Consider the following 27,999-nt stretch of genomic DNA (forward strand, 5'->3'; position numbering starts at 1 on the left):
TGAATGACTATTTCAACAAACCAATTAAAAAACTTGGGTTACATAAGCCCCACCTCTTAACCTTCGTTTGCCCAAATTTGTCTAATATGCTCTTATTTGATTGGCTGACAAAAATCTCGTGAATCGGAAGTTGATTGTCTGCTCGCGTAGCCATTGAAATTCCAACATGGATGCCCTACTTCGGGCTGTTCGACGAAATCCTAATGTTTTTGGTGATAACCAAGGGCAGTCAAAACACAAGAGTAAGTAAAGAATGTTTCCTTCACTACTGAATGTTTTAAATTGAATATAACTAATTCATCGGAGATATCTAATGAATAATAGCTTTGACTGCGTAGTCATTCTGTGTTGAATGATTATTGAATGTCACCCATTTTGTTGTTGTTTATTATACGTGCATTTCAGTAGTAACCAGCCACACAATGTGGTAAAGTCAACACGCCGAGTCATTCGAACCATTGCCTGTGTTTATTTTGCTTCTTGGGTCAACCGAGTCTATGGTACCATTATAAAATTTGGTAGGCCTAGTCAAGTCTAGGCCATGGGATTACGATTAGATCATTAGTCTTGTTGTTGGCCCACAGGTGTAGGCCTACATATGATTATAATTACAATGACCAGACGAGACTCTGTGATTTTGGTTTAAAATATGATTGTTTTATGTTGTCAATTCTGTCATTGTAGAAAAGGCAGTGTTACCGATTTTGTGTTCCCCTGGCACTGCATGTCTACACGGTGAGCCAAACGTGGAACTAAAATTAGTTAACATATGTATGTAGACTCAAATTGAATCTGTACCACTAGTAGTACACATACTACAAAGAATATCAGTCAAAAAAATTCCACAAATAGTTATGAAAGCTTATTTACAAAGATATGATAAACTAAAAAATTTGCAACATTTGTCTTCCTCAGCAAACGATAAAGTCATTGCCACCATTACGAAGTGGCGTACCGTAGACTTGTGTAAAATATCCACCTCTTTTTAATCAGATTTATTCCAAACTGGAAAATTATCTACCAGTACCATTGATTTTTTTGTTTAGTTTTCTTATACATACATATTAGTGTGAATTAAGCTGTGAAAATGTGATGATTGTCTGTAAATAGTGTAAATTGCAGATGACAAGTGGCTTTAGTGTTCTCTGTTACGCCTATATAGTATATATGTAGCCTAGTTTATCCTAATCTCAAAATGGCTCATTGGCTGTCCAGAATTGAAATTCATTTTATCTACTGGTATGTGTGTGTTCATGAAATGGATTGATTTAAAACTACATGTATATGCTACAAGTGTAATGCAACTTATTACAAAGCCAGACCATGCTATGACCAGAATTTTTAGAAAATCAATGAATTTAATCTTCTATATCGGTAATAGCTTGGCACTAGACAAGAAACTTTAAAGCATAAATGCATTCAATTTATTAAGCCTGTAACTTCTAAGATATTTCAATCCATATATTGAGTTTTTGTCAATACTTAGATATTAAATCCAATTTTTTAAATTCTCTTTCTTAATCCTTCTATACAACCTTAATTAAATTAAGTTTAATGATGTGAAGAATATCTGATGTATGAAGGTTGATTTATGTGGGTGTAAGCCACAGGTCTATATCAAAGGGTTTGTACTAAGGTTACAATGTAGCTGAGTGTCCAAAAAAATCGATAACCATTTCACAGAAAGTAAGCTTCTATCTCTTATGCATCAAGGGGTGTTAATTTTGCTTGTTATTATTAGTGCATAGTAGTGAAGAAAGAATGGTTCACAGCAGCCCCAGCCGTTTGAGCACAATCAGCTTGCAGATATTTCAAAGTGAAAATGTGTAAGACTAATTTTGCTGTTAGCAGAGTTATTGCCCCATTCCTGAAAACCTTGTAAACACTAAACACTCTAAAGATGCTAGAATTATAAATTATTTTAAACATAGATTTTAATAGGATTATTAAACTAGTGATAAGGGAACTTGACTTAAACTAAATAAAATAAACAAATACAGATCTGTTTTCGATGAAATAGAACTATTAGAAGATTTGTAATTTTTTGTGCTTATCTCCTATCCATTATTAATTGTATAGGCATGCTATCAAATTTTTGGGGTATTGAAATCAAACACTGCTATTTTTCGCACATGAATCATGAATATTTTGATAACTGGTACCTGTATACTGTGGGCTATCAAGCTGATCTAAACATTACCATGTTATTTTCCTATTTTTTAATTCTCAAACAGCTGTTAGTAATTGTTATTGAAAGTTTGTATAATTTTAATAACAACAATAATGGCAGTAAACAACAATAAGCAAATATATGTCAAGTTTATGTAACAAAATGTGTAGAAACAGGATGGCTTACATGTACATATAAGCATTATACATATAGTTTTATACCAAAACAAAAATGCTGAAAAGTAGGATGTTTTAAACCCCATTCCATTCATTCCAATACTTTGATAATGCATTGCCCAGGTTAAATAAGATATACATGTAGATTTGGCATTGGTAAGAAGAAATGAAATAAAAATTCTGTGTCTTACATTATTTAGAAAAAGTGTAATTTGGGCCACTGTGCTAGCCCTGCTAACTCTTTTTAGGGGGTTTCATTGTTATTCGCACACAATTGTAATTTGATACTCTGGAGCCTAAAATTATTATCTAATTGAAATGTATAGTGTTTATCATTATCTTTATGAATTGAAGAATTTTATTGATTTTCTGCAATTTCTGATAATTACTTTCAAAGTTATGCCCCTTAATTACTTTGAAAAATCTTATCTACACTCTTGTGGCTAAACTTAGCATCAGATTGTCTTGAAATTTACACACACAGTTTAAGTTCATGACACAAAGATAAGAAGCTTATTGAGTTTCATCTGTTAGTAATGGTATATTGTTGGTTTATATTTTGCTATATAAACAGTCAGGGCTGCCGACAACCAGTATCACAGCGCAATTTCCGATACATATTTTGTCCGATGCTCATCAAAAATTCAAATCTAACTATGCCTTTCATTTTGGATATTGACACGAAGATTTACCATATTTTGAAGACCAGAGGGCTTTCTCAACACTTTCAACGTGTATAAAATATCAAATAAAATTTTATCAACAAAACTGAATTCTCAGTGTGACTTTTTCTTCTCAAACAACCCAGACACAATTCATTATTATACTATATAATACAGGGACATAACTCTATGAATTGGGACTATTAAACCGGAAATAGGGACTCAAGTAGTACCACTCATGTTGCGAGACATGCATAACTCTATGGAGACATGTCACTTTCGAGTAATTATATCAGTGTTCAATTTGAAGAAAAAAAAAAAAAAATCCAGTGTATACGCCACATATTGTAAATAAAATATATAAAATAATAAATACATGTAAACGTATTGTAAAATGAGAAATCAAAATAAGAATTCCCGTAAACTATTATTTAATTATTGTTTATTATCGCCTGTGTCTAGTTAATTGAGATTATTTGTAAATACTGTGTGCGTCCGATTGAACAAAAATAGTAACACACGATAAAAAGCAGACGAAATTGTTTTCTAACGAAGAAATAAGAATTTAAATGAGTGGGGCTTCGGAAGCCACTGCCAAGAATTGGCTTCATACATAAGACCTAATCAAAAGTCTACATCACATTCAGAAACTGTCACAGCTGCCTGTAGCAGTGCTAAAAAATCATAAGAATGAAATCTAATCATTTGTTATGAATTAAAATTAAAGTAATATCTTGTTCTTTAGGTGTTTTATGTTGAAACTGAAAAATTGCTAATCAATTTTTAAATTTGCTAATCAAATTTGACAAAATTGGTCTTTCATCTGTGAAAAATTACGACAGCCCTGTAAACAGTGCTATATGAAAAAGGCTAAAGTCCTTATTAAAGATACATTATGTAAGATACATGTATAGATGAAGAGCTTACCATTCTTGCTATAATAGCTCAAAAAAAGATAATGTAAAATGAAAATATTGAAAATTTCATTCAAATTACTTAATTCGAAGCCAAGTTATCGCTGTTTCTAGTTTTGACAAGATTATGCATTGTGATAACCAGGGTACTGGTATATATTTATGAGATTTGGCCTCGCTTTCCCATTTTTAAATTAAATTTTTAAATGGTGAACCGTTTTAATCTAGTTGAAATCTTGAGTATTCGATGCCATCGGGAGTTGATTATGGTCTTGTTTTGTTAATAAATGTCTAATTAATAATTTATACACGTATAACATTTCAGGCATAAAGAAAGACCTGCAATAGGCAGATTTAGCTTTTACATAATGCATGTTTAAGATATGCACACTATGTGACAAGTATTATGAATAGGCTTATGAAATTTAATAAGAAATAGACTTCTATTACGTAACTCAATATATCTTATAGTTATATATATCATATGTACAAAAGTTCTAAAGTTCATGCCATCTGACCTTTTGTATCATGAATAGGTTCAACAATAAATCATACATCTGAGACATTTTATTTATTCTCTTAGATTAAAATAATATTTGTGGTCATGATACTTGACTCAAGCATACTCTATCCTATCTCCATACTATAATGTATGTGTAGAAGAGTAACACCTCACATTACAAACAAATAGAAGCCAGACGACAAACCTGCTGCAATGTCAATCACAAATTCAAGCTTGATCAGGCACAAAATCTAAGATGCCTGTCATTTTGTCCAGCACTGATTTGTCTTTGTGTCCCCCGACTTTCTAAGAAAGCAGGGGACTATTAAAATGGGTTTGTCCGTCTGTCACAATTTTTGGGACACACAAACTCTCCTTCTAATTGAGCTAGAATGTTCAAACATGGTTTGGGTGTTTATTGATGGAGTTCGAAGATGAGCATTTTCTGCTTAGGGTAAGCAGAGATAAGCAATTTGATTGGTTGATGCTTTGGGACACGATAACTTTAGTTCTAATTGAGTGAGATGATGAAACTTGGTGTATAGTTTCATTATATCAATACCTTTGATTAAGTTTGAAAATTGAGCTATAAAGTTCAAACTTGGTGTAGGTGTTTATTAGGTCAATGCCTTGATGGAGTTTGAAGATGAGCATTTTCTGTTTAGGGTAAGCAGAGATAAGCAATTTGATTGGTTGATGCTTTGGGACACGATAACTAGTTCTAATTAAGTGAGAGTGATGAAATTTGGTGTATAGTTTTATTACATCAATACCTTGACTAATTTCGATAATGAGCATTTTCTGCTCAGGGTAAGTGGAGCGATAAGCAATTTGATTGGTCGAGACTTTGGAACACAATAACTTCTCTTTTTAATTGAGCAAGAATATTGATGGAGTTCGAAGATGAGAATTTTCTGCTTAGGGTAAGCGGAAATAAGCAATTTGTTTGGTTGATGCTTTGGGACACGTGAGGACACTTGGTGTATAGTTTTATCACATCAATACCTTGACTAAGTTCGATAGCATTTTCAGCTATCCTAATTGAGGTAATGTCTAGTTTATACATACTGTCCGCTCACATCAATGCGATTAAAATGTCCGACAATGGAGAAACCACGAGGTAAACACGTAGATTAAATTGATAATCACTCTTATTGGATTGATGAATAGTCTGACAAAGGGGAAGCAATGACTTCTGTTTAAGATTAGATTGATGAATCGTCCGACAAAAGATTATCAGTCAATCAAGGCAGATTAAGTAGTTACTCGAGGTAGGTGTATAGACGGTATAACACAATAAATACGTTGATCACTTAACTACCTAATCAATCCAGCCTAGTATCAACGATAATCGGGTTGAGTGGTAGTTATACACTCAGTACACTATATTAATTTTGGATTTTTGAATATTATTCACCATGTCTTGATGTCCGATTGGGCATATTCCTGGTAGGACAATTTAGGACGTTTGGAAAATAGCGTCAGACATGTCCGGAATATACACGCGAAATCCCATCTCTGGTCCTGACGCTTGTCGGTTGGATTTTAATATCTCGCTAATGGTATACAGGGGACCTTGTGGGTTATTTTTTGTTCCATAAGATGACTAGATGCTTGTGGGTTATTTTTTGTTCCATAACATGACTAGATGCTTTTCATTGCCAGATACTCTGTATTGGAGATCAGACTGAAAAATGTTGAGGAAATTTCTAGGCAATAGTTTGAATCGAATCCCGGACCTTGTCCTCCTGGTTAGTGAGTGAGCCAGCTCCATACTCATGAGCCACCCGTGATAAAAAAGAACAGTATGTAATAATAATAATAAGCTTATATTAAAGAGAAAAATATATATAAATAACACCCAGCATGAAAATTTTGGGCCATCGATAAATAAAACATTCTGTAATACTTCGAGAAATAACAACACTACTGTTACACGTAAAAGACGATGAAAGGCTTGCGAATTCCTTGTGGGAAGCATGACAATACGCGGTCAATTCTTAGCAAAACGTGGTAGATACTTGGCGAAACACACTGGGTTTCAAGTGAATCTTAGTGAAAAATCTCTGCGAAATCAAGCGAAAATTCACAGTGGAATTGAGCAAAAATTACAGCAGAATCAAGCGAAAATTCACCACAATATATCAACGAATTCTGAGCGATTATTTTTTTTCACGTGATTTCAGCCCAAAAAATTTGGAACCAACTGTATTGGCATTCTGGAGATATTTATCTTTTGATATAATAAATAATTCTTAATTTGAACTTAAATTATGTTTAAGATATTAAGGTTCTATTCTAACTGTCAATTTACTGATACTGTTCGTACTGGTTTTCAAGGAGCTTAATGAATGTTCTCGAAAAATACCCCACACTCTCAATTTAGTTTGTTATAGCTTGGATTATGAATGATTACTTGAGGAGACGACCACTGTCAATATCAGTCGCATTATTTCTGTTACGTCTTTTTTGTATTCCTGATTGTTTTCAAATTTGAGTGAAGTCTGTGTCACTACAGGCCTGGGACTGTACAGCGTAGTGGACGCTTACGGCTGGCCCCCGGTTCCATTCACTTGATTTGATATTTGTTTATTTGGTGCAATGTCTATTTTCTGTCATGTCCGCAGGTTTATCTTGTATATTTTTGTTTTACTTGTAGTGCAGTCCTCCTGCACTTACTATTATATGTATATTAGTGATTGTAAGTAAGGTTATTTGGGATACGATAGTATGCATGTTTAGATTTTACAGTAGTACATGTATAGTTATCTAAATATAAATGTCGATGTCAATCCTGTTTAACATTATATGTTGATAAAGAGAAAAGTATTAAAGGAAGTGTTATAAACTAGTTTTTTTAATATATCAAATCAAACCACATGTTAATTATATCAGCTTATATTTATATACATGTATATATACATGTAGTTTATAGTGTACATATGTAACTGTTATACTCCACATATGACTCATACATGTATCCTCAACTGCTCATATACATGTATACAATAATTATTCAAACAAACCCCAACTTTATTTATATCATTTCTAACTAATATTTCACTATGACCTACATGTATAAGTCTTGTGGGGGGTTTTGTACAACATACACTGTAATTGTCAAATTTGATTAAAAATCCAGTTACTCTGCAAATTTTCAAACTGTAGATGGATATTGAGTGTACATGTATTGTGTATGTGATTTAGGGACCGAATACATGTAGGTCAATATTTAGAACATGGATGTACATGCACACAATTCTTTTGAGGAATTGAAATGGAGTTTAATGTCTTACTTTACTTCACAAACTGGGCAAAAAAGAATGCTATTGAGGGAAATTCTGTCCAGACAGCAGATTTTATGCCTAATCTCCAGCAATTTCTCCGGTTTCCTCCCACTGCTAAAGACCCCTACTCGCAAGCGAATTATTGAAATAAAATTAAACCATGTGTTAGTCCCAAAATGACCTAGTTTGTGTCTAGTGGATGTTAAACCCCATTTCTCTCTCACTCTCCAGCAATTTCCAACTGTGCATGCCAATATTAAAAAACCCCAGATGAACCTTGGCTTTCCATTCCATCGGATCTACTAGATACTTATTGCTTTAATTGCCAGGCCCTCCAATCTGCACCACTGACATGGTGAAACCAAGCCAGAAAATCCAGAGGATCTTCCTCGGTCAATACTTGAATCAAACCAAAGACCTGGGTTAATAAGTCTGTGCCTTTTTACAATACGTGACACTGAGCCATGGTAGCTCCCAACAAATTAAGGAAAGATAATGATAAACACATTGTCACTTCACTGCACAGTACTAACTGAACATTAGGGGGCTACTAGTCCTGGCTGCATTCAAGGTGAATACTTTGTTTCAGAATGTAGATAACAAAAAGTTTTTTGTAGAATGTCTTTTGTATAATCATCAATGTTGCATTCTTTAAATTCTTTAATTTGATGTGCCAAAAATTCATTACTGCAGAATACATCATCATATAGCTTTATTTACATATTTATTAAATACAGGAACATGAGCTAAATATATTTTTGGATGGGGTTAGCCCATGTGCTTCTGGTTTCCCAGTGTTATATAGGCTTATACATACTACTGACATGATATACATAGACTGTAAATGTAAGTACATGTACTTCTATATTTATAGACTTTTAATAAAGATATGTCATATTTTCTAATAAGTGTCTATATTTTTCAGAATTACCAGAAGGATGGGGAGAAAACAAGGAACCAGTTGCAGATGGAGTAACATTTTATCTCAAATATCTGGGTTCGACCTTAGTAGAAGAATTACCTGAAGATGAAAGTTATGGTGATAGTGTTAGTATGAAAGCTGTTCAAAGCATTGTTGCATTGGTAAGTCAATTTAGTTGAAATTAAAATACTAGTTTTCTACTTTTTCATATTTGTGTAGTTGGTGCTCTATGCGCTGCTCTTCTATATTTCTATATTTGTTACTTTGCTATTCTGTGTACTACTCTTCCATGTAGTTGCTACTCTGTGTGCTATTCTTCCATATTTGTAGTTGCTGCTCTGTGTGTTACTCTACATATTTGTAGTTGCTGCTCTGTGTGTTACTCTACATATTTGTAGTTGCTGCTCTGTGTGTTACTCTACATATTTGTAATTGTTGCCATGTGTAGACATTTCAAAGATATCTTATTAGAAGAATTAGAATGTTGTTTATCGAGATTTGTACTGTAGTGATATATTTTCCATCGTTTTAGGTCAGTGAAGGCTCCTCCCAAAATATAAGCCAATTCTAACCCATATCTGCAAAACATTAGCAAATTAACAAGCTATTGTCACTCATAAATCAATACAGTGTGCATCATATCTGTTGACATAAATACATGTAAATCAGGGTGGCGCAGTCCGGTACCCTGTAATTGTTTTAATGATTTCAGCTGTATAGTGTTCCCCCGAATTAATGTCAAATGAAACCCTTTATTTTATGATCAGTAGTGGAATACCGCGTTTTATCAGTGAAATAAAAGTGTTATTTCACTGGCTAGAAGCGGGCAAAGTAGTCCATGTTGTTTTTACCTAAAATGAATGCAAAATCATAAAATAAATAGAACATTTGTCGTTTCGTCGTGAATAACATATTTTATTTCATTTCTAAGCAAGAAAACGTTTATATTTTCACTCATGCAACGCATTCGTGAAAATATAAGTTTTCTTGCTTCTCGATGAAATAAAATATGTTATTCACTCGAAAACGACAAATATCCTCTATATATTATATGTATATTGTGTGTAATCTGTAATCGACAACACTACTGTAATATTACAGCCCTAACTCTTGTCTTAATTAAGAATATGAAATATTTATTTATGTACATGTAGGCTAGTAATAATTCTTTATTCATATAAATTCATAAATTAAGTATGTCTACAAAGAAGAATTATGTTATAATAGCAATTAAGATCAGTTTTTATGTACAACACAGAGACTTGTTTATTGCTATATTTATACTTAATTATACTATTCAAAAAAAGTAGGGGATATTTGATTTTTAAGTGTTATTAAAGTCACCTAATGAAACTGACGAAGAAACAAATGACAAAATGAAATGAAGTTCACATTCATCGATTTATTCCACATGATCGTTAGACTAAGTAAGGCACAGACTGACCATTATAAGGGTAAAATGATACCCGGGGTCAAACAGCAAAGTTACCACAGCATCACAACCAAGTCAGTAACGGGTAAATCCTCCTCTGTTTGCCAAACAAGCATTGATCCGACGTGGCATACTCCTAATGAGACGTCTAAGGTCATTTTGGTCCAGATTGTCCCATTCCTGTTGCAACGCAGCAGCAAGTTCTTGGACATTGGCAGGACGTTGTTGACGTTGACGTAACCTCTGTCCAAGCATGTCCCAGACATGCTCGATGGGGGAGAGGTCGGGACTCAGTGCTGGCCAAGGTAATGTGGTGATGTTCTGTTGTTGGAGGTAACCTGTAACGATCCTGGCCCTGTGACATCTTGCGTTGTCATCCTGGAAGATGAAACTGCGGCCATGACGTCGTGCGAACGGCACAGCATGGACTGCCAAGATGTTGTCCCGGTAGTACTGGCCTGTAACACGCCCTGCAACAACATGTAAAGCCGTTCTTCCAGCAACAGTGATGCCTCCCCACACCATAACAGAACCACCCCCAAATCGATCATGTCTGATGACGTTAACGTCTTGGAAGCGCTCGTTTCGACGACGCCACACCCTCCTACGTCTGTCCAAAAAATCAACAGTGAACCTTGACTCATCTGAAAATATCACATTGCTCCAGCGTCGATTATCCCAGTGTTGACGATCCCTACACCAAAGACGTCTTGCCTGAATGTGATGATCTCTCAAACAAGGGATCACGCGAGGACGTCGGGCGCGAAGGTGACCCCTATGCAGTCGATTCCGAATCGTCTGGCCACTCACTCACACCAGTGTCTGTTTGAAGACGAGCGCTGATCTGATTTGCTGTGATGACACGATTTCTCAAGGCCAAGGTACGGATAAATCGATCCTGGGCTTGAGTTGTCGCCCTTGGTCAACCTGAGCGTGGTCTGTCCTGTACAGATTGTGTATCACGGTATCTGGACCATAGCCTGCTTATGACAGACTGAGAAACATTCATCGTCCGCGCCACAACCGCCTGTGTTGTGCCGATCTGTAGCATGCCAAGGGCACGTAACCTTTCATTTTGGGTAAGCCGACGCATATCAAAATTTGTTTTCTGGTCACTAAAACAATTAAACTGATGTTTCCACCCTGGAATTCAATGCCACAATGACTGTAACATTCAAAGTCAGAGTCGTGCAAATCTTGGGTTGGACCCCCATGATGATCCCAAGCATCACCTGCATTCCATGCGGTAGCTATTGGTGCGTTTGTGCGTCACATGTAACGGGAAATGTTTCTTCTGTTAGGTTCTATAGTGACTTTTTTCGTAGTCATTTGCATATTTTAGTATTATGCCCCCAAAATCAAATATCCCCTACTTTTTTTGAATAGTATAGTTTAATACATGTAGATGTTGTTTATTAATATAAAATAATATGTGTGCATATTTGAGTAAGCGAATATGGTTTGTTTGTAATACTATAGAGTTTATTTCAGATATAAGAAAGGTGTTTCTGCTTAATATAGAAATTCGTTACCTACATGATGTGTGACGAAAACTAGGGTAATGAAGTAGCTTGCATTATTCTATTACTATCTTAGACTAACTCACCGACAGATATGTCAGTATCCATTGCTGGAAGTAGGGTACTATAGTCCAGATATCTCGTGCACGGATTAGTACAATTCACTAGAATACTGTTGACGTAAAACGGTGCCTATACGAAACACTTACCCCAAATGGTAATTGTCCCGCCCTTATAGATGATGCATTATGGTATCTATATAGGAGAAATATCATAGAGCGGCCGAGAGGGGAACATCGTAGCCTCCTCGGCTTAGAGGTTAGTGTAAACACATCATCCTAGCGTGAACCTTATGTAGAACTATCAAGAAGTATGTGGCTTTTGCCAAGTTTAAGCCGTTCTGGTCTGAGTTAGAAAGGATATTAAACTCAGACCGTGGATATTTTAATAACTCGAAAAGTACTATCATAACTTTGTAGTTTGCTGTATGTATTTAATTATATAAACTTAGTAACAACATAAACGGTGTTCCAGAGTCAGTTAATTGAAGATTGAAAATATTGATCCCACAACGTGAAGTCGAAGAAAGTCATAGACGATAGTGTCAAATCTGTCCCTATAGTGTCAAAGCTAATTCCTTTTTAGTGCCGTGATGAAAGATAGTCACATCGGTCCCATTCCTTTTTGTTGCCGAGACGCAGGATAGTGTTACAAACTGACAAAAGTATCAATAAAACGAATTACTATATATACATGTACCTAAACTTGTTAATAAAGTAATGACAGTAGATGGAGGGATAAACATAATGTTTATTGATTTTTATACGCCCACATTTTCATGTGGACGTAATTGTCGTCGCCCCTGTCCGTCCGGACGTCCATCTGTCCACAATTGTTTGTGGACACTCTACAGGTTACAATTTTTATCCAATTTCAACGAAACTTAAAATATAGGTTTATCTCCCTAAGATCTCTTTTCCTTTCGATATTGGCATGTATTGGACCGTAACTACATGGATTATGGCCCCTGATTGTACAAAAAATCGCATTTTTAGCTTGTGGCAGTTGTGGACTCTATAGAGGTCACAATTTTTATCCGATTTTGTTGAAACTTGAAATATAAGTTTATAACCCAAAGATCTTGGTTCCTTTCGATATTCGGGCATATCGGATAGTAACTTCCTGAATTATGGCCCCTGATTGTTTGAAAAATCATGTTTTTAGCTTGTGGTCCCTCTAGAGGCCACAATTATTATCTGATTTAAAAAAAACAACTTTCTAATATATCACTGTTACACCGTAATGTTTATTGAGTTCGGATTTTGTGAAAATCGGGCCAAAACAGCCGGACAAAATGGCGGCTCCTCATACGCAAATAGTGTATAGCATCTGGTATATCAAGCTTGTGGACCCTCTAGAGGTCACAATTTTGATTGTGTTTTGATGAGAGTTGCAATACATGTTTATAACCCAAAGATCTTGGTTCCTTTCGATATTTGTGCGTATCGGATCGTAACTTCCCGAATTATGGCCCTTGAATGTACAAAAAATCACGTTTTTAGCTTGCCGTCCATGTAGAGGTCACAATTTTTATCCGTTCAAAAAAACCATGTGAATATATCACCATTACACACTAAGATCTTGGTTCCTTTTGATAATCGTGTATATCCGAAAGTAACTTCTTGGATTGGATTATGGCTCCTGATTGTTCAAATTTTTTATCCAATTCTGATGAAACAACATATCTTGATATCCCAAAGATCTCAGTCACTTTTTAAATTGCGCATTTCAGACCATAACTTTCTGGATTATTGCCCCTGATTGTTCAAAAAATCCTGTTTGTTTTTAGCTTGTTCTCTATCCATCTCTTGCAAAATGTGGGCGTATCCAGCCTGACAGCCGCTGGTTATTACTTTTATTAAAGTATTTTTGTTGGTTATGAATATTGTCAGGCAATAAAAGAGGTTAGAATTTACTAATTAGTCATTAAAAATGTTTCAAAAGATAAAGTATGGTAATAAAACATACGAAAACAAAATGACCACAGGCAAATTTGTGTATATGAACCCCAAGGCTGCGACAAGATTAAAAATATATCTGGGTCCTATACAAAACTTGAATTGTAATATGTGACACAAAACGTTTTGATAGAATACTCTCATTCCTTTCAACAAAATGATCTTTGCTGATGTGGGACGTAATTAGCTTCTATTATGGTACTGTATTGCCCAATTTGAATGTTTGTAATCGATTAGTTCAACTTTTTGAAGAGAAAACATTTATATGTGTTGGAATATAATGGATTTTATTCCGGAACCGATGTCAAACATATGGGATATGTTTAATGACAAGTAACACAGTTCTGATTCTGACAATATATTTTTTTTTTTAAATAAATATTTTATATTCATATATTTCCAGGCTAAAACTGCAGGAAAGAAATTAAAGAAAGTGTCATTAACTATACGACATAAAGGAATTAGAATGACAGATCTTACCACCAAGGAAACAGACTTTGACATTTCAATATATAGGTAAATTAAAGTATTTTATTTTTTATACATTAAGAATAAAGTATAAGCTTACATGTATGTGAAAAACAGTGACTTTTGGACAAAATTTCAATTAATATTTTTTCAGATATTTATCAATTTAATTTTTGGAAGAATTTTTCAAATGAATCATTTTTATACGCCCACATTGAAATGTGGTCGTATATTGTCATCGCCCCCGTCGGTCCAGCGTCCACAATTGCTTGTGGACGCTCTAGAGGCTAAAGTTAAAATCCGATTGACTTTAAATTTATACACAGTGTTTAAGGTCATGAGACGAAGAATCCTATTGATTTTCAGCGATTTCCGATAATTTCTGCCAGAGTTATGGCCCTTGATCACTTCAAAAAATCTTGTGGACGCTCTAGAGGCCAAAGTTAAAATCCGATTGACTTTAAATTTATACACAGTGTTTAAGGTCATGAGACGAAGAAGCCTATTGATTTTCAGCGATTTCCGATAATTACTGCCAGAGTTATGGCCCTTGATCACTTCAAAAAATCTTGTGGATACTCTAGAGACCAAAGTTAAAGATACATTATGTAAGATTTAGATAAAGAACTAGCCATTCTTGCTATAATAGTTCGAAAGTAGATGATGTAAAATGAATAATTTGAAAATTTCATTCAAATTACTCTATTGCAAGCGAAGATATTAGCCTTTGAAGGTTTGACAGACATGTGCAATAATTTCAACCACCGTACTGGTTGATCGAAGCTAAGTCTCGGCCCTCCATATTTGATTAAATCAAAGTATCGCTGAACCATTCTAATCTATTTAATATAGGAGAAATCTGATGCAATTGAGAGTTGATTAAGGCCTGGATCAGTTAGTTAATGTCTAATTAATACTTTAGAAAACATTTCAGGCCTAAAGAAAGACCTGCAATAGGCAGATTTAGCTCTTGCAGAATGCATGTTTAATATCCGATTGACCTTAAATTTATACACAGTATTTAAGGTCATGAGACAAAGAATCCTATTGATTTTCAACGATTTCCGATAATTACTGCCAAAGTTAGGGCCCTTGATCTTTTTGCAAAATCTTGTGACACTCTAAAGGCTAAAGTTATCATCCGATTGACTTCAGATTGATACACAGAGTTTAAGATCTTGAGACGAACAAGTATATTGATTTTCAATGAATTTTTATGACTTGAACAGCTAAATCCATTGTATACAATGGTTTTGTATAATGGTTTTCTGATAATTACTTCATGAGTTGTTGCTCTTAATCAGATTTTAGTGTATTATAAATGGTTCATTAACGAAAAAAATAAAAATATGCGACAACTCTTGTTGAGTACCCGGACGATTTAGCTGCTGTGGGCGTATGTTTCGTTGCCTGGCAACCTATCTTTGTCACAATACGTTATTATTAATAAATATTTTCTGTGTCATCAAGTCATCAAGTTAATTGGTTGTTATTGAGTACTCATTCTCATTCTTTACCCATCTTCATGAGCCCAGTCGGTGTAGAACAGTAGGCATTAAACCCCATTTCATTTCACTCATTTATGATTTGGGTCATGTAAAATGACCCCTCAAAAAATTATGAAAAAAATATGTTATATTACATACAAACTTATGTAAAACTGCAAAGTTATATGAATCATTCTGTAGACATTGACTTGAGATATGACCATTCGAATCCGGATACCCATGCGCAAGTTTTGAAACTACTATTTTATGACTTGATTTTTTTTATCTGATTTTATTCTTTCTAGTCAGTCTATATTCTTGAAATTATTGGGTTTGTAAGAATGTTATATAGAATAAGAATTTACCATCAAATTTTACAGAACAAGTACTTGTGCAAATATTTCTATACAGTGTAGAAATTTTACCACCCCATATTAGAAGTTGTGACTTATCACATGTATATAATGTTTCAGTGGGTATTGTTTTAACAAACATTATTAAAATTATCTTTGAAAATTGACTCACACAGAAAAAAAAGCTAATATTACTAACCATGTATAGGAGCCTGCCACGAAAAAATTTGAAACTTTGGGAAAATGTTGCATGTTTATCAAGTCTTAATTCCTTGATTGTTATTAAGTACTCATTCTTTATTATTTGTTAGCAAGTCATTCTTTGTAATTGTTGGCAATCAAGTTATGATTGTTTTTTGTAATTTGTATAATTTAGGATCTCTTTCTGTACAGCTGATAAAAATCATGAGAAAGTATTTGCTTTTATTGCTCGTAACACTACCAATGAAACTATGGAATGTCATGCATATTTATGTGCTAAACCAAAAATTGTAAGTAAAGTAATCCTTTAATTTTATTCAATGTTTTAAAAAGTGGGACATGTCAGGAAAAGTATCAAGTTGGTCTAATAACAGATTTAAGATAGCTACATGTAGTATGTCAGAGCGATGAAATAGGGGCATTATACTGTTTTTCTCTTTAAATACTACAGTAAACCCTATTCAGACCTAAATGCACTGTAATCTGTTTCAACACAAAAAGTTTAAGTTATATCAATTTCTATGTGGTTGTATATTGTCGTTGCCTCTGTCCTTCTGGCGTCCACCATTGCTTGTGGAAAAATACATTATGGAAGATTAGATAAAGAGCTAACTATAATAGTTAACCAGCGATTTCCAGGCAATATACACTCACATTTTGCAAGAGATGGATCGAGAACAAGCTAAAACAAAAACGTGATTTTTCATACAATCGGTTGCCATAATCCAGGAAGTTTATGTCTGAAATGCGCAAATATCGGAAGGGACAAATTGTGAACTCTAGAGGGTCCAAAACCTTTGTATTACATACTTTTACCCAATTTATGTACAAAGAGCGGCCATTTTGTCAGGCAGTATCGTTTCTATTTTCCCGAAATTCAAATTCAATCTTCATTATAGTGGAATGGTGATATGTTTAAGCGGTTTTTAAGTCGGATAAAAAATTGTGAACTCACACTCCACAAGCTAAAAAAAAAACCCACGATTTTTTGTACAATCAGTGGCCATAAGCCAGGAAGTAACATCTGATATGCACAAATAGCGAAAAGAACCGAGATCACAGGACCACGATCTTTGGATTATAAACATACATTTCAAGTTTCATCAAAATCGGATAAAAATTGTGACTTTAGAGTGTTCACAACATTGGTATTATATACTTTTACATCACTATTTATAACAAATATCAAATCCTAATTAAATTCTCAGATTATCCACTACCCGCGTCTTTTTCCGTCATTTTTATCTCAGAAAGTGTTGTACGTCTAACTCTTCATAAAGTTTATCAACTTACAAGTACATCAAGCGCTCAATGTTCGCGTGTGACCCTTGATATCACACGTACAGAAATTCCTAATCGTCGGGCTATTGATTAGGGGAACTCTTACATTTTTGTCCTGTATACGCTCCATGAGTGTTTTTTGGGGAATCCAGTATTTTCTAGTAAGATTGGATATCTCTACTTTCCATAAATACCAAAATTATCATACTTTTATTGTAAATAACCACCCGATAAATACTTTTCTGGGAACCCATCTTTAAGTGATTTATCACCACCAATTTGTAAAATATCTTTATATAATGATTGTCATATTATTTTAGGCCCAAGCTGTTACATTAACAGTATCTCAAGCATTTAGTTTAGCCCAAGACCACTGGGAAGAAGCCAAAAACAGAAAATCACAGAGAGAAATAGAAAAAACAAATAACCAGAAGGCAAGTGAAATCTCTGGGTGGGTGATCTTTGACCCTGATATGTTGAAACCAGCAGAATCAGCAGCTAAAATCCAGATCCAAATTATTGGTTCAGTTTGTTATAAGGACTGATGGTCAATGTTCATGAGGCAGGACATATTTACTCTTCTAGCGCACCTGATATCATGTAGAATTTGAGGAGCTCAAATGGCTAACAATTCTTTTTTGGATTTCCTGTATTGGAGTTCTCCAGGGGTCTTTATTAGGACCGGTGCTGTTCGCCCATCTATACGCCAAAGAATTGGGTAAACTTACTAGTGATCAAAGCAGCCAGACATGATGTACAGATAATAGCAAACATGACCATTGATTAGAAATAGGTTTCCTGCACATGATGAAAAGAAAGTCTGTAACCCATTTAGTACAATAATAGATTTTTGACATTAATGGGTGAAACTACATACTGTGGAAGAACTATTGACCTTTGATGAAACTCAACACTAAAGTAAAACCCTTTATGTATCACCTGATGTATCTCGCTTCAGATTGATTATTATTTCTCATGAATTTTTTATGATTTTTTATTTCTTTGTATATTTCAGGGTAACAGTTTTAAATGTAGTAATAGTAGTAGTGTTATAAATTCTGACAATAATTATAAAACATCTTCCTCAAATACTAATAATCTTCTCTCATTTACTGGTAAGTTATACTTTAAAATAAGGAATTTCCTTAAAGGAAAGAAAACAAAAAAGAAACTGGAGGGTGGGGGGGGGGGGTTGCTCAATTTTCATTTCCCAAAATTCTGAATTGACTGAATGACTCAGAATTGAGTCCTGTCACAGTTCTGGCAGTCCGAAATACAGATCTATTTGATGTGAACCAAATTGTGATGTAATTAAGCATTTCTGCTGTGGTGATTGGTAGAGGTAGTATAATATTCACTTGATGCATGCCTTGTCACCGAAAATTGTCATGTTCACGCAATTAGGCACCTAATTTAGCGAATATGGTATCTCTCTATTTTTCTGTAAGTAGAGTAATTTCCCTTACAATATTGGTATTTTTTACATAACATGATAAAGGGAACTTGGTATCCTTTCATCGTGCTCCGTTACAGAACAAACTGTTGATATTTATATTGGTCTTGATATAATATGTCTATGATTATAGATTCTAGTCCTGTAACACCACCTCCTGTAACTATCAACTGCCAAAAACAACTCTGGGTAAGATATTTATTTAATTCAACCATTAAACATTTGAAGGACAATATTGGTGTCAGCCAGTGTTATTATTTTTCCTATCGGACATTTTACCGTAAATAAAGGGGTATAAATCGTTATTTAAGCAGGCGGATTCAGACCACAATTAAAAATCATGTGTCAACAAAATATTCATACTCAAATAGGTGTACCTCGTTATTTTTCATATTTAATTCCCGTGCAGTATCGCATTTATGTCAGTGATATTCCTACAAAATTAAGTGTTGTCGTAATGCAATAGAATGAAAGCTTGCTGACTACGGCCGACCCTAACCTGTTTGTGGTCCCTCTAGAGGTCACAATTATTATCCAATTTAAAAAAACGTTTGAATATATCACTGTTACACCGTAATTTAGTATGAGTTTGAATTTCATGAAAATCGGACCAAAACTGCCGGACAAAATGGCCGCCCTTAGCCAATAGTGTAAACAGCAGGTACATGTATATCAAAGTTGTGGACATACTAGAGGCCACAATTTTGATCCGATTTTGATGAAACTTGAAATGCAAGTTTATAACCCAAAGATCTTGGTTCCTTTCAATATTCGCGCATATCGGATCGTAACTTCCCAAATTGTGGCCTTTGATTGTATGAAAAATCGAGTCTTTAGCTAGCGGTCCCTCTACAGGTCACAATTATTATTCGATTTTAAAAAAATGTTCAAATATATCACCGTTACACTGTAATGTTTGTTGAGTTCGAATTTCGTGCAAATAGTGTAAATCAAGGTTGTGGACCCTCTAGAGGTCACAATTTCGATGAAACTTGAAATACATGTTTATAATCCAAAGATATTGGTTCCTTTCGATATTCGTGCATATCAGATCGTAACTTCTGAATTATGACCCTCGATTGAACAAAAAATCATCTTTTGAGCTTGTGGTCCCTGTAGAGGTCACAATTTTTATCCGATTTAAAAAAAAAAAAACCTGTGAATATATCACCATTACACACTAAGATCTTGGTTCCTTTTGATAATCGCGGATACCCGAACTTAACTTCCTGGATTATAGCATACATGCCAACTATTCCGATTTTCTGAGTCTAATTCTGAATTCTGATTTTACTCTTTATAATCCCTTTTTTTTTAAAATTTATTGGAAGAAATTTATTATATTTCATTCCTGACTTTTTTGATTGATAAAATCCCTCTCGTTTTATTTTTACATTGACGACTGTCTCGGCATTCTCGCTGTTTGTTGTGAATCTGATGGCGATACTGTTTATCGTAGTATGAGTCGGTAAAACAACGAAAATAGTCGAGAACATGTGTCATGTTTTTCTTATTATGATTAATATAAAATGGAATAAGCTATTATGTCTGGACTAATCAAGATCAAAATGTCATGTGGTTATTTCCGTCATTTGCCGTGTCTAATTTGCATAATTCACGGTAAAACGACGGAAATAGCCGAAAACATGTCTCCAGTTTTCTCGATTATTATTAATATAAAATGGAATAAGCTAATATGTCTGGACTAATCGAGATTAAAATGTCATGTGGTTATTTCGTCATTGGCCGTGCCTAATTTGCATACTTCGCGGATATTATTTGCTTCGCGGATATTATTTGCTACGTGGAGCCATTCTCGCATACACTCGTACAGTACACGGCGGGTTTACCGTTAGTTGCCAGTAACGTTGTTAGCCATATTTCCTTCTGACTTGATAAAAAATGTTTTCAAGCTGTTTTCCATGTGTGAAAAAAACAAATTACAATTATAAATAAAACCCAGTATAAATAATTTACAACTTCTACTTCCGTGTCGGTTGTCAAGACAAACAAAATGAAATGGCTTCCAAAACAAATGTCAGACAAAAATACCGGGATTACTTGATTTTGGATCTAGTCATAACTTCATAAGTGTTTTAAAAAGACACATTGTTGAAGAAATGTGAGATTTATAATTTATTTTAAGGTTAAATAATTTGAATATTATTACATTAAACTATTTTAAACAGTACATGTCTTATACAGTAATTATGTTTTAAGTAGCCTCTTACAATTCACAAGACAATTTGAGAACATTTTTGTGTACATCAAGGTCGATATTTATTGTCAACTTTGAGCAAAAATATTAACTGGGATTTTTTTCTTTCTTAACTCGAGGCCTGGGATTATTTAAGACTACCCCTTTAACTAACATAGTTTATATACTTAATGTCGATCCCAACTAAGCACATAGCTAATGGTAATCTATTATATTCACTTAACAACAAATTTAGGTCATGCCTACATGTAAATGACCAAAAGCATATATGCATACTTTCGTATATAAATAAGTAAAAAAAACCTCAGATGCATGGACCTAAATCACCAGCTGTTTTTATCCAATAATACAAGGTACTGCTTTAAATAGGTGCTAATTTCTCAAAATTTTCTTGGGGCCCTTAGACGGGCCCTTCAAGCCTCCGGCGCCTGCGGGGCCTCCAGCGCTCACGGTGCGTCGCACCAATCGAATTTGGACCTGCGGTCCTCGCTCTACCCTCAATACAAGACATTCCGATTTTCAATCTCCTCAGGTTGGCATGTATGTTATAGCCCCTGATTGTTCGAAAAATCGCATTTTTAGCTTGGAGATTCTGTAGAGGTCACAATTTTTTTCCGATTTTAAAAACCATTTAAATACATCACCATTTCACCATAATGAAGGTTAAATTCGTATGTCGGGAAAATCAAAATAAAACTGCCCGACAAAGTGGCCGCTCTTTGTACGCAAATTGTGTAGAAGTGTGTAATGCGAAGGTTGTGAACAATTTTTATCCGATTTTGATGAAACTTAAAACATGTCTTTATATCCCAAAGATATCTGTCCCTTTTTGATATTTGCACATTTCAGGCCATAATTTTCTGGATTATTGGCTTTGCCGATTGTACAAAAAATCATTTTTGTTTTTAGCTTGTTCTCTATCCATCTCAAGATTGCAAAATGTGGGCGTATCCTGCCTGGCAGCCGCTGGTTATTGATCATAGGTTAATACTAAATGTCTTTAGCACTTTTTACACTGTGCACTCGTTTTTGGTGCGTACAGCAATGAACAAATGAAATATTTAAATGACAAATTTTTTTTTTTTAAATATTTTGTGAAAATATACATAAAATGCTACCCGAAAGACATTAATACGGTACTCAAAAAAGTGTTTTCAGTCGCATCTGAGTGACATCATAAATAAGCTGTAGGCCTATAGAATCGGTCGTACAAATTTTACAACTCAAATCTGCGAATATTAACCAGTTAAAATTATAAAAATCGTAATAATTTGAATGATAATATTTATAAGCTTGATAATATCAGATAAAAAGCAGGCTACATTTAGTCAAAAGTAGCAAATTTCAGTCCGCAAAAACCGATAAATCCCGTTTTCTATGACTGTAATTGCGTGAATGGAAAGCCCCGGAAACGTGACGTCAGAGCGGTATTTTCCTGCAAGTGTCTCCCATACATAAACGGTAATTGCACCTATATTTCGATAACTTTTGAGTCAGATTATTTGCATATATTGAGATCGATATCAAAGTATTATAATACAATCGCTAGTAATATATTTAAACTAAAAAAGTTATCCAAAATCGCAGATTGAAAGTCGGCTAAATTTCAGTCAATGGCTTCCGATTTCACACTAAAGTCATGTGGCATGAACTGTTTTCTCTTCGCAGGAGAATTGTCAAAATGGCATAGACGTTTACTAGCCATGGGGTAAAATGATAGTTATGGAAAGAACCTTGCACAGGTCTCTATTTTATTTGGTACGCTCATGTACTCTGATACCATTGCAATATACTTTATTTACTCCAAACAATACTACATGTAATCACAAACACACGTTGGGCTGTCAAGCGTATTACCGGAAACAGAAGTTTCTGGTCAAATTCAGCCAATCATGAGGTCGATTTATGAAACGGAAGTAACAGAGTCTCCCTTTGTGAAAATAAAAATAGTATTTGGCATATGACCATTTACCGTAATCTGTGAGTCTCACGGAAAAAACAGGCTAGTTGACACGTCTGATTCTCACCTGCACTATCGTCTAAAACAATTAACTACTTACATTATTCCAACCGAAATATTCGTTGACATTCCTTTGTTTAAAAACATAAACCACATTCAAAATATTATAATAAATCCATGAGAAGACTGATGTCGGAGAAAGGATTCTATTTCGATGGCCTATTCAGAAGGATTCTATTTCGATGGCCTATTCTCAGAGGTATTCTTAATTAATGAACTACATGTTTTCTTAATTAATGAACTAAATGTTTTATTAAGTAATGAACTAAATGTTTTATTAATTAATGAACAGCTTGGATTATTAATGAGTTGCCTGTATTATTTACAGACTAAATTCTCAGATGATGAAGATGAGGATGAAAGTTTTTCTAGGTAAATTTCAACATTTTTACTGCTACAATGATTATAATTGTCATTATTAAAAGATAGCTTAAATGTCCAGTTGCGATCATCTTGGTTTACAAGCCAAATGTCCACTGGTCAAGTGTAACTAACAAGAAAGTGAGTCTAGTCGCCTAGTGGAATTTTGAGTGGAGAAAAACCTTTAGAATTCTGGTTCTTTTGTAGGGATTAACCACTAAATAACTATGGAGGAAATATTGTACCATGGTATAATTTACTAGATTTCAGTTTGTTTGTGTGGTCTGGTTATTAGTCAACTGCATAATAATGACTATTTTCATTAAATGAAGCTACTTCCCTTGAAAAAGACAAATGAAATTGATATTTACAGATTAGCTGAGAACAGAAGTCGACGTTTACCTTCATTCAGCACAAATTTACGTAAAGAAGATCTTGATGATAGTGTAGAACAATATATGGATGGTCGACGCTGCTTTGAAGAATTTTCACGTCAGATGTCCATTGAAGATCTATTAAATTTATGACAGCAGAGAGACTGACTGAGGAGAAATGCTGATTGTGTGATGAGTTTAACTGCAAAACATCATGTTGAGATTAAATGACTCCGTGGATCATGTATAGCACTGTACTAAGAAGGTATTGATCATGCAAATTATTTAAGACTAAAATGTCAATTAGTCAAAATGTGAATACATATAAAAAAAAATGTTTTGTGCATGCAATGTATAACTATTTGATAAGAAAATTTAAATACAGAGCTTGCCCCATCTCTATTTGAAATAACACATCGCATCAACCTATTTCAATACATTATTCCGAGGTAATTCAAAGAGGTTTAGCTCCTTTAATGCTCTATGCCTACTTTTTGTCATTGATGTTCTTAATGTCAAGGCTTTTATTGTACAATTGAATCATATTTGTAAGATCTCATAATGTCCTGTCGATTTTTTGATACTTGTTTATGTGTAACTGTTAAATAATGTACCTCAATTGTTTATGGAATAATGTTTTAAGTTAATCTAGTCTTAACTAAAATATGAAATTTTTTAAGTTTACATGTTAGAAAATATCATGCCTTGAGTGGGTGGTATATTTTTCTTGTAAACTTGAAATGTATGTAAAGTTTAAAATGCCTGTGCACACTGAAGGATTTTTAAGTTGGGCAAAACATGCAGTGAACAGCTCACCAATTTTCAGTGATTGTATGTCTGCACAAAAATTCCCTATTGCTTTCATTAGTTATGGTGATGTTTATACATGTTTACTCATATAATGAGTTGTTTATACATAGATAAAATGGCATCCATCAAAGGCTTCAACAAACCATCTCTGCTATCAAAGCGTGCATTTGGAAATATATTTAGCTACCCAGATGGTTTGCTGGCAATAGGTTGTTTGCCAGTAGTTCATGTATATTTAATAAAATATAAGGAACAATCTGTCAAGGCTGTGTAATTTTATAATACTCCAAACTAATAATTATTGGTAGGTGATGGAAAATTGCTAGCTAATTGTGTGCAGGCCTCTATTCTCAGAAAGCAAGGGAGATAATTTAAAGGGAGATAACTCAGATTAAACCTCGAAATTCCCTGTCACATTTTATGCTTATTATTTTGTCTCCTGCCACCAAGTATCAGTATTCATTGCCATTATTTTTACAATTTTATACTCCTGATATTTATCTCTTAATATATTTCTACTTAATACATAAACATCTAACTCATAGGTTTAATGAAAATATAATAAATAAATTAAGTAATCTTGGAGGATGCTCGATTGTGAGTCAGGAATGTTCCGAATTGGTAGAATTGCAATCGACTGACTTCTGTCAGTTTCGATGTGGAGTGATAGAAAAGTGTTTCAGCTGTTTTAGTTAGTTGTGGCAGTAGTCATATAGTTAACATGATTCAGAGAATTTAATCCCAGAACATTCAATCAAATATCTCCTTCCGTTCCCTTAAGAACTTTGACTATTTTACATAATTGTAACGGTGTAAGCTATCATTTTATTAGACGATGATGAAATCAAACGTCTTAATAAATGCTTTCTGTAGAATTTATTAATATCATGGGCATTTATTTTGCTATACAAATTATTTTATTTAAATATGTAACATATCTAAGTCTTTCTATTGTACAGATGAGTAGAATTGCAATTCTATAATAGATCAGTAATATAAAAAGGAATGTTAGTTTGGTAAGATAGTGTAGATTATAGATACAGTAATTGGTATACCATATTGCATTAAAGATCCAAAGCTTTTGACAGTATTTTGTGTGAAGAACTATGTGTAGTTCAATAGAAACACTCAACCACATGCTAAATGATTAGACTTTCTTTTGTGGTAAATCTTAGTTAAAAATGAAAATGTGGTTCAGTCTTGACATTTTGCTCTAGATATATGAGGAGACCTTTTTATGTATTTGACTACCATCGGCCAATCATGGGCAGATAATAGGGTATGGATAATGTGGTGGTACTGGTTTGCTAAGTTCACAATTTATTGTGTACTAGTTTATATAAAACTAATGTACATATGTTTGTGTATTTATTGTTATGCTCTCTTTAATATGTACTCCCTCTAACTATGCATTACTATATATTCTTATTATGTTATATTTGTTGTACAAGATAAATTGAAATCTCTGATATTGTTGCAAACTAGAATATTGTGAAAGTTGAAACTCTGAAAGGAATATCAGTCCAAAAGCAGTTTGACTCTTCAGTATTTATAAATAAAGATACTCTGTGCCAGATGTACTCTTTGCTAAATTCCTTAGATGCTCCTCTGTTAAATCCGATTGAAACCAAGTTGGAAGATTATCTCTGGTAGATATTTTGATGTTAATAATCAATTTTAGTACATTTTGGCATGGATTAATTAGATATTGTCTGAAAAATGCAGTTGTAATAAAAATGTAAGTATGAATTAATTATCTTAAAAATCAAACTAGGGTTTATATATATACAAATTCAGACTTATAGTCAAATTGTTAAAATAGCCTATTTGGCACCCATTTTTACTAAACTCTTGTAAAGACTGTCAGTTGTGACCTTTACCCACTTCATATGATAAGATCATTAAAAAAATTTGCATTATACAAAAAATATATATAATTATTATATGAATATGTTGAGCTCAATACATGGATGAACTGAAAAAATAATAAATTACTTTTCATCTGTGGAAATCATTGCTTCCATCCAGTTATTTTCAAAATATAGGAAGATTGACCTTTGCTTGAGGTCATAAAATTACATTTTCATTCAATAATGCAAGATATAGAAATGAAATGTACATCCTATTACTTATAACTAGTTTTCTGTAGTTTTTCAAAAGTCTTCCCCAGTTTCCTCTCACTGCTAAAGACCCCTGGCCCTACGTTTAAGCAAATTATTGAAATAAATAAAATAGAACCATATATTAGTCCTAAAATGACCTAGTTTGTGTGGAGTGGACAATAAACTCTCTCTCTCTCTCTCTCTCTCTCTCTCTCTCTCTCAAAAGTGTTCATTTGTGTGCCTTGAGCTCTATGAAAACACTATACATATAGTTTGTTAGTATTATTTTTTATTATTTGAAGTTTTCTGTAGTGTTCATTTCTGTGCCTTGAGCACCATGAAAACACTAAAGTAACTAAAAATGATAATTTAACTGCTAATTTTCTTAAACACTGTCAGCTATAAAATGTGTATATATGTTGATTCTTAGTCATATATAATATTATATCAATAATTTATGTGGAATTATTTACTTTTCTGTATTAAAAATTATAAATATCTACATTTTTGTGTGTGTTTCGCATGTTCATGTATATATCTTGGAATTCATTTCAGTCAATTATTAAATAATCATTCATAATTTGTCACAAAAACAGATTTTACAAGCCTATATAAAAACAATATGTAAATTTTCATTTAAAGATAAAAATATTTCCTTGACAGTCATAATAAATACTTCCAAAATGATTTTAAAATGTATTGAAACTACAGGGTGAAATATATTTGTTATCAAAAACATATCTTTTGAGATACTTCATGGAAAAGTTTTTTGACTGTCTACAAAAGCAGCTAAATGAACCAGCACTGGTATTATCAGGCAACGACCCAAACAACAGTGGTTAATGCTTTGTAAAAATTAACATATGTAATTAATTGTGGTCTTATTAACTAATTTGGTCTATAATTTGATTTCCTAGTTATTACAAACATCCTACTTTCATATAAAAATAAGTTTAAGAGGGTCTAACTACAGATGATCTAATTATGCTATGGGGAAAAAATCTTTATGAAAACATCATGCTATGATTATTATCATAGCCTACATGTTATATTATTTATCATATTATTATTGTGTTTTATTCATTTCTCTAGTATCATATTTAGATGTGCTACAAATATTTTCAGTTCTTATTGATCTGTAATTTAACAGTCAATAGTTGATTGCTGTTTGGTATTATCATTATTTTGTATATACTCCGTTTTATTACAATTTTCTAGTACTCTGATATGCCTTTTATTATTTATCAAAGTTATTAAATCTATTTTCCG

At 33.6% G+C, this 27,999-nt stretch overlaps 1 protein-coding gene across 1 annotated transcript; it reads left to right on the forward strand.

Moving 5' to 3' along the window:
• The first annotated feature begins 121 nt into the window (after positions 1 to 121).
• Positions 122 to 27,999, forward strand: LOC126810877 (low density lipoprotein receptor adapter protein 1-B). Its single transcript, XM_050536202.2, has 9 exons — positions 122 to 242; positions 8,637 to 8,794; positions 14,007 to 14,119; positions 16,288 to 16,402; positions 17,714 to 17,827; positions 18,409 to 18,508; positions 18,980 to 19,035; positions 23,413 to 23,456; positions 23,818 to 27,999. Exons 1-9 carry the CDS (start codon positions 167 to 169, stop codon positions 23,969 to 23,971), a joined length of 930 nt encoding a protein of 309 aa, XP_050392159.1. The 5' UTR covers positions 122 to 166; the 3' UTR covers positions 23,972 to 27,999.

The sequence above is a fragment of the Patella vulgata genome, chromosome 2 (genome assembly GCF_932274485.2).
Source record: "Patella vulgata chromosome 2, xgPatVulg1.2, whole genome shotgun sequence".
Taxonomy (NCBI): Eukaryota; Metazoa; Mollusca; class Gastropoda; family Patellidae; genus Patella; species Patella vulgata.